We start from the raw sequence: 9497 nt of genomic DNA on the forward strand, positions 1-9497 counted from the left end.
AAATTAGTATATTGAAAGACAAGTGTTACAATGCGACCTATTGTAATACGACTATCTTGTGGCACAATGCGACGCCACTCGTGCCACAAGATAGTCGTATTACAATAAAGCATTGTAACACGCGTTTTTCATACTATTTTTTCTATTTCGGTGCTTTAATTTAATTAAAAAAATCATTATCAGATACTATAGGGAACATTAGAACTAACATGTTTTATATCGGGAACACTTTTTATGCCGTTAAGTTTTAGGTTGGGAGCGTAGTAAGACTGACATTTTGAAGTTCAAACATGGAAGTACCCAACGAAGTACCTACTTGTACTAACTAGTAACTGCCAACTTAAGAGATGAGTTACCAAAAAAAAAACGACTATAATCACTGTCTTTGTACAACTGTTTTCGGTCGAAAACAGTTGTACAAAATCATCATTGTGACACCGAAATAGAAAATTTTTTTTATTATTGCTCATAATATTGCTAGAATTTTGTGTGAGCAATCTTGCTATAGTTAGCAATATTGCAAACTTGTTAGTTACAGAATTGGAATGATTGCCCCTAGTCTTTTTCCCAACGATCTTGGTGCATCAGCATAAATAACGATTTTGACGTATTTTGATCAAAATCGATGTGGCTTCAGAAATAGTATTTTACATTATTAGCCAGGTAAGTGAGTTTTTACTGGCGATAGGAGAAGTTGACTGGCGAGCCGTTAGGCGAGCCTATGTCATCTCCTAGAGCCAGTAAAAACTATTACCTGGCGTATAATGTACAATATTTTATTTGTTACTCATTTGTAAACGTAAATAATTAGTTCTTATTGATCTTGAAGAAATGTCTAAAATATCATGTTATCCATGTAACAGAGACTTCGCATTAATTCTGGCCAATGAAATTACTAGATTACTAACTTGTAAAATGTTTACAGGTCTGCTGTCAGTTTTACAAGTCTGCTGTCAGTTTTACAAGTCAGTAGCGTTTAAACATGACGTTTACCCGTTTGCGTTTTGTCTTGTTAATCAACGTTTACAACTGAGTAACAAATAATAGTATATTAAGTATGGAGAACGGTAAGGGATTTTTACCGTTCGAAGACAATTGTTTGGAGGAGGAGCGAAGCGACGACTCCAATTATTGTCTGAGAACGGTAACCCTTAACGTTCGACGTGCTTATAACATTTTTTGCGCGATCGAAATTAAAATTATCAACCAATATAAATATGCACTAAGAAATTAACGAACAGAATAAACCGAAATGATCGAAGTGGTATGGTGTACATCACTAGGTAACCAGTTTATTTGTCAAAATTGAAATTAATAATTTCATAAAATTGTGCATGTGTCTGATGTAGTTTACTAGCTTTGCACTTCCTTTATGACTTTATGAGCGTATTTGCTATAGGCACAAATTGTACGTTTAATGTACCTAACAATAATTAAAGATTAAATGTAATGTAAGACTGTTGATTTTTAAAAAGGCGTCGGTAAGTATTTTTGCTGTTCTGTTTTTAGATCGGTAAGTAATTTTGGCGTCGTCGTAATCATAGCAACTGGTAAATTCTACGTACTGTCATGGAAACACCCATGGTAAATAGTCAGAAATGACCGATCGCGCAAAAAATAAAATAATTTAACATATTTGAATCACACACATGTATAGTTATCAAGTGTGCACGTGATGTACTCTTTTAGCATCAAGATTACAACTCCAAATTTATGTGTAAAGAATAATTTTGGGTACATTTTGCTCTAAAACTTTTGACCTATACCACAGAGAAGAGCTATATTGAATTGTTACACATCTAAGAGTCATTGGGAATAATCTAGCGAAAGTCCGAACGCGATACATGACCTATAGGCAATGAAATATGTTTTTTCTCCGGTTTGGGAGTGGATTCCATGGGCATGGGAAGTCCATCTTTCACTTACATTCATATTGTACATTATAAATTGGAACAACCATACGCTGGTACACATTTCCGTAATAAATCCAAATACGGGATTGTTGTGTTGCACCTTGAGATCATTTAATTTTTTCGTTGGCTGTGTGCGAACGCTTTACTGGACAAAAATCCTTCACGATGCTTTCAAGAAAGTTTAGTAGGTACCTATAGTATTTGAACTTTCTAAAATACTTAAAATATATAAATGATGTTAATTAACTTTAACTTAAAAGCATTTGTATTGTAACTATTATCATAGTATAATACAGACCTGTTATGAAAGGATATTATTTACAAATATTATCTAGGTATAATAGTTATTTATGTATTAAGGGCATAAAAGTGATGTTTATATTCTCGTGGGTGACGAGTTAAAAAAACTCGAGGGCTGATAAGCCCGAGAGCTTTTTAATCGCCCGAGAGTATAAACATCAGTTTATGCCTGTGGTACATACAATATGTCTTACAAATAGTTTTCTTCATCAAAGTAAATATTCGTTTACAAAACAATTCAGTATGTTTGGTCAAGTATGTACGGTTGCCATCCGTCCGGGTTTACCCGGATTTGTCCTAGTTTAGGGGGGGTCCGGGCGGGGTTTCATTGGTAGTCCGGGTTTTAGGCTACTGAGACATCTAGTTTCTGTCAAAATTTAAGCCAACAAGATAAACTTTTAAGCGCCAATCAGCTTTGGTTACAATATTTTAAAACACTGAATCCTCATTCCTCATTTATACATGGAGTTATTGAAAATTGCCTAGTGCTTTTTTTTGCATTCCTGCTCATAATGCCAACGTTGAAAAATGCGAGCGACTTCTGGACCAGGATCATGCTAATGTTGAACAAAAAGTCCTTGCGTTCAACACTGACACGATAGTTTCCCGGAAATCGCTAGCACCTTACGAGAAAGAGAGATTGTAGATCGGAATCAAGTGTTCTGTGACCGGCAATCTTTCCTGGCGAGAGTTATACCTATACCTACATGAAATCAAAATATAATTTTAATTATTTAATTATTAAAATAATTACAAGTAGACTAACTATCATTGGGTAATAATGCTAATATATTGATGTTGGCGCAACGCACGTTGATAGCTAAAAGAAAGTAACATATCTGTCGCGGTATATTTAATTAGCTTATTCTACTCCACTCCGAAGACTGACTCTGAAAATGGAGAGTTATTACTTATACGTAATCAGTACTTGATTTGTAAAATAAAAAGTTCAGGTACCTACGGTACCTTTGTATACAGGGATGCATTTTTTCTGAAATTATTGTTTATTATATATGTTTTATGTTTAGCCCACGCCAAGGATGCACAAAAGTAAAGTAATTACATCCGTGGTTTAGTCTTTAGCCTATCAAATCAGAGGTTCCGGTACTGGGTACACTACAGAGTAGCGTATTATAGCGGTGCGTACAGCGGTGCGTACAGCGTACAGACATGTAATTACAAATTTCTAAAAATCTCGTAAATTAATTATATTACGTAAATTAAGTTAAGTACAATAAAAATCGTAACTTCTGTTCTAAACGTAAAATTTCTAAGTTTATAAAAATAAGCAAGTAGGTAATTTCTCACGCGTTCCCTTCCAAGTTCCAGTGATGAGCAATGTTGCCACTATTGTAATATGGTGTCGCTTCGGTTTTATTATTTCATATTCATTTCAATTCAGCAGGTTTCGCGTGAAGTTAGCATTAAGTACTGTTAACATGTCAATCATAAGTGATATTTAATTTGTTTAAATTCGTAAGTCACAGAAGTGAAACATTTCCTCGTCGACACGACATCGACGTCTACAGTTCCTGCTGAACTCCACGTTATAACCTTTCAACTACGTGTTTTTAATACATAACAGTGCGGGTTATTAAAACATGGCAAAGTTATATAGACGAGAAGAAGTTAAACAACATAACGACAACGAGAATTCCTGGATTGTTATTAATAACAGTATTTATGACGTTACGGCTTTTCTGAATGAGGTAAATTGTGTTTTAAGTGGATTCATTAATCGGTAATTTTGTTCTGAATATCTTATCCAGATATTTTTTTTTAGTGATTGTTGATAGAAATTTGCAATTCATATTTCACTGTAAACGTAACCTCTCAAATTTCAAGGTTCATTCAAGTTGCCTTTCCAGTTGCTACGTCAATATAATTTATTCATTTAACTGTTACTATTAAATAACACTTAATTGAAAAATTAGTGTCAATTGACTAGTTTATGATTCTTAATTACACATATAAAAATAATTACTATTTTTCAGCACCCTGGAGGTGAAGAAGTACTTTTAGAACAAGCAGGACGTGATGGCAGTGAGGCATTTGATGATGTAGGCCATTCTAGTGATGCTAAAGAGTTAATGTTGAAATATAAAATCGGAGAAGTCGTTGAAAGTGAACGTCGACCTGTTAAAGATAAGACAAATACTTGGTCTACTTCGGACGATTCCCCACCACAAAGGTACCTCATTTGTGTGGTCATTATTTAGTTAGCACACTTAGGCCGGATGTCCACCGCATCGGGCCTTACGCTTCTATATTTTCATTTGTAAATTTATTATTTAGTTTTAGTTCGCTGAAGAGCTGGATCTTACCTATCACCATTGGTATTTTGGTGACCATCATTTATCGTTACTATTTCCAATCACATTGAATGGAGGATATTACCCAATCAAATCTGGGGTTAATTTAATTTTATATTTTTTCTTAATTTTGCACTTATAGGTAAATGAAAAATTCATTTTAGTTTAGGATCGGTACCTACCCAAAGAACTCAAATTGATTGCTGTGGATTTTTATGGAGATGGTTAGTTTATGTAATATGGTGCAATTTGTTCATAAGTTAGTTAAGAAATGTTTGAATAATTTTTTACTCTGAACTATGGTGTAAAACGTATTTCTAATATTAATTAATTTTTTTAATTGGACTAATTTTTGATACCTATAGATAAGCTCAATTTCTGTAACCACAACAAATAAAACATATAGCTTTACTATTTACTTAATATTATCTAATCACTTGTTAATGAAGTAAAATAATGAAGTTTAGTTGTTTATGTGGCAAGGATTTTTAGGTGCTTGCTTTATTGCCAAGCATTAAATATACAGTCTGCTACAAAGTAAGCTGGCAGTATTGCTAACTTTCAGAGGAATTTAAAAATCGCAAATTCTTTATAATTTTTTACAAAACATTTTTTTTGCCTGTAGGTGTAACAAAAAACTAAATTAAGAATACCCACTACGAGGGCTATCCAGAAAGTAACAGACGTTTTGAAATAAATTTGGTAAAATTTATAATAAAGTCTGGGGACACGAAACAGGGCTCTACATGCGTAGGCTATTTTTCAACATAGTCTCCATTCATATTGAGGCACATCATAGCGTGGTACGTACAAGTGTCCGGTTGACATTGTACCATAGATAGCTTTTGTTTTTTTTTAATTCATCAGACTACTTCATTAAAATATAAAAACCCTTGATATAATTGGTACCTAACTTATTTTCAATCTTATCAAGTAATCCAATTTGGCGCCTATTTAACTTTGAGAAGTTGGTCAATGTTCCTCAAAAGTAGCCATCTTGAATTTGTTGTTGACGTCAATTCTAAATTAAGCGTATCAAAGACAGTAATTTTTATATAAAACTTTTTTTATATCTCTTATACTTTCGATGATATAAGATATAACTGATATAAGGAAATGACTAATTTTAGTTTTTTTGAATTTATGTCGAACCTATTCGACATTTTGAATTTCCACAAGGAAATTTTAAATATTTTTTTATTTTATTTCATTGCCTTCATTTTATAGTGGGTGTAGTGTTAGCAATTTGCTACTTTTCCCACTCAACCCACTATACGCAATCACAAACAGCCATGCCTTACCTGGGATTCGAACCCAGGATCCTTAGCCAAAGTTAATTGAGCTACTAACGTAAGCTCATCTGAGCTACGCAGGTCGGCCAAAAATTAAAAAAATAAGCATCGAAAACTGCAAAACATTGTCCATTTAACTAATTCTCTATCTTTAATAATATGAAAGTTACCCACGCGATCTGGGACAAACTGTATAGTAGTAAATTCAAACAAGAGTGTGTCGGACACGACACGAGCAATCACGGTTAAGCCACTCGTCACTGTAAGTTAGGCATTACTTTTATTTTACCCGTAAAACGTAGGCTATGCGTATCAAACAAAAACTCATTGAATGTTGCACTTTACAACAAAGTCGATAACAAATTAAAATCTCTGCCACTAAATTTGTTCAACATTCAAATTAAAACATTTTTATTAAAGAACTGTTTTTACGGTATTGATGAGTAAATGGCCGTCCCTACATGCACATACCTACATGATTTTTTTATGTTAGTATTGTGAATGTGACGTAACCAAACAATTTTTAAATTGAATGGGTTTAATAAAAGTTATTACAAAAAAAATTATTATATAATATACAGGGTGACAATTTGAAAACTTACCACCCCCCATATCTTAGTAAATAAACGAGATATTTAAAAAAATCAAAATCCGTTTCGGTAATTCGGAGGGGAATCACAATGACATAGTTGGCGACGCACCCCCTCCAACCCCCTGCGCCCCAGCCACCCCAACTTTTAAATCTTAAATAGTGACCCCCCATGTGTGATACGTCGTTGGAAAGCTCTGAAAAAATGCTTTCCAACCATACCAAATAGCATTACATTTAGGTTACTAATTATCGTGCAAATCAAAAAATAAACTAATATGATACATTTGAAATCTGTCGTATTTAAAACGCAACCGGCGAACATAGACGAACTAAGACAGAGAATAATTCAAGAATGTCGAAATATTGCAAAACCAACATTTGAAAAGGTTCGACAAGAGTTTGAGAATAGATTATAACTGGCAATCAAAAATGAGTTGCTGTCTAGTCGGCTTTGGAAGTTCAAGTTAAATACGATTTTCCATGTTTATTTTTTGATTTGCACGATAATTACTAACCTAAATGTAATGCTATTTGGTATGGTTGGAAAGCATTTTTTAAGAGCTTTCCAATGACGTATCACACATGGGGAGTCCCTATTTAAGATTTAAAAGTTGGGGTGGCTAGGGCGCAGGGGGTGTGAGGGGGTGCGTCGCCAACTATGTCATTGTGATTCCCCCTCCGAATTATCGAAACGGATTTTGATTTTTTTAAATATCTCGTTTATTTACTAAGATATGGGGGGTGGTAAGTTTTCAAATTGTCACCCTGTATATAATATGTATAAGTACATAGTTATACAGGGTTTCCGGGATATGGAGCTATATAAATAAAGTTTCAATCGAGTAGAGTCATAAAAATTGCATTTGAGATGGTTTAGAACTTTCACACACTGGGGAGTTTTGTCGGGGGGTGTCGCCCCCAAAATTTTTAAATTACAGCTCTTGTCCAGTTTCACAGAAACACATTCCCGATCTTACACCATTCAATTTTTTTCTTGCGATAGGGGTTTGCAAAAAATAGAGTGTACCTATGAACCAAATCTAGAAACAATAATAATGATTCGAAAAAATCATTGAAATAAAAGACTAAGGAAGGAGCTCATGTATTATTAGCTAGGATCCTGTAATGTTCCTAGGGGGTCTATCAAGCCTACACTGGAAACGTTGACTTACTCTATACTTACGGTTGGCAACTCTGGCAAAAACTACAAGCAGAGCCACCTACCTTTCAAGTCGAAACGACGGTAGGTTCGCGGCACTTTTGAATTTGGATGACAGGCGGTTCGATATGGGTGGCACGAATGGACTCCTACGTTGGGTAATCGGTTCTTTTATGTGTTGGGACGTGAGACATAATCGGGAAGGGAATTAAATAAAGAACTTTTGTGCGTAAGAAATGACAAGAACAAATATATTACGCACACACAAGACCATGCCAGGGAAACCTTCTACGGGACTAAAACCCTGGCACAGGCCACACAAATACATGAAATAAATCACATACAGCAATAAAATGCAAGAGAAAATACACATAAATAAAACATCTCAAATGGTATGATAAAAATCAGATAATCAAATCAAATGCAATTAAACAAGTTCATAAAAACAAAATACACAAGACATCGCATAAATGCAGTGGAAAACATGATAAATCAATTCAGTACAAAAACACATCAAAATACCTGTACGATCAATAGAGATAACACAACTCGTCAAGTAAACAAATTGCATGTACATAGGAAACATGTAAATGGTGTGGCTCTACTCCATCCTTCAGTTAACATAATTTAATTTACCACGAAAAGTACATGTGAGAATGCCATTGGTCAATAGCAAGTATTCATGTGAAAATCGATTATCGCTCAAGCAGAACATATTTTAAATAGAGGAAATGTAAATGAGAGGGCCCCCACTCGTATTGCTAAGATGTTAAGAACTACAATCCGCACGAGACGAGTAAGCAACAGATACAGCGAAAGATCTAACTGCATTAGGTACCCATACAGCACACATTCATCACAATTCTCATGTGTATCTGTTAAAATAATGTTTCACTATATATACACAATGTAACACAATAACATGAGGTGGCATGTGATAACGTGTCTACAGCATCATCAGTATCGGTTCCACAAAGGTTAAACGTCCGCCTCACAATGTATACACAACATCAGTGTTTACATATGCACAAGGTACATATGCAAACAATGTAATGATGTGGTCACAACATTAATGTGATACAGTAAGATTATGGAACCAAGTAGTATATGTGGAACGTATACTAAATGTGCGCGCACACTTCATGTGATATGTAACCAAACGAGAATAATTCTTATGTATACACAATAAGAGTAAAATTTACTCCATTTCATTTCTAGTGCCCAGAATGTACACAAAATAAATGCATCATATAGATATATTATATTCATATAATATATTTACATAGATATGTGTAACAAACATTACTGTTGTAGTTTGCTGGCGGTTCTTTTCTCTGCCATTTTAAGACGTTTCAATTCCTTCGATTCTGCAAGCCGATTCTTTGTCAACCGCAGCCATTCTCCTACTGCCGAGTCTGTAAGACCGCGATCTAATTGTAAATTCGCCAATTGAGCTTTTGGCTTCATTGCATCTAAAAGAATAATACGATATAAATATAAAAATACGATCAAAATTAAAAATATTTTTATAGAAGGTTGTGTTCCACTGTTTCGTAATGATTTATACAAAGTATCACAAAATGTTACGAGATATCGTTTACAAGATTTTGTGTTGATTTACTTTAAGTAATTAGAAAAATTGTACTTACATATAATATTGCACAACTCAATTGCTTTGCTTTGTACAACAGACTGACAAGAAGAGCAACCCGCTAAAAATAAAAGTAGCATTCAACAACGTGATACGTGATTCTTATATCACTACGGAATGCACCCAAAGCAGTGGTGTAACGTAAAAAAATTATTCTGTGAATATATTTGTTATAATTTCACATTTATGTTAAACAATCGTTCAAGTAGCGATTCTATTCGCACATTGTAAAAAAAGTATATCAAAATAAGCACATTAACATTAACTCGATGATTTTG

The 9497-nt window shown here is 34.1% G+C and overlaps 1 protein-coding gene across 1 annotated transcript; it reads left to right on the forward strand.

Moving 5' to 3' along the window:
* The first annotated feature begins 3533 nt into the window (after nucleotides 1–3533).
* On the forward strand, nucleotides 3534–4870 carry LOC116164814 (cytochrome b5-like). The gene is made up of 3 exons (XM_031479035.1): nucleotides 3534–3922; nucleotides 4208–4404; nucleotides 4515–4870. The coding sequence occupies exons 1-3, from the start codon at nucleotides 3815–3817 to the stop codon at nucleotides 4594–4596; spliced, it is 387 nt and encodes a 128-aa protein (XP_031334895.1). The 5' UTR covers nucleotides 3534–3814; the 3' UTR covers nucleotides 4597–4870.
* Nucleotides 4871–9497: the final 4627 nt, after the last annotated feature.

The sequence above is a fragment of the Photinus pyralis genome, unplaced genomic scaffold (assembly GCF_008802855.1).
Source record: "Photinus pyralis isolate 1611_PpyrPB1 unplaced genomic scaffold, Ppyr1.3 Ppyr1.4_LG2, whole genome shotgun sequence".
Classification (NCBI taxonomy): Eukaryota; Metazoa; Arthropoda; class Insecta; order Coleoptera; family Lampyridae; genus Photinus; species Photinus pyralis.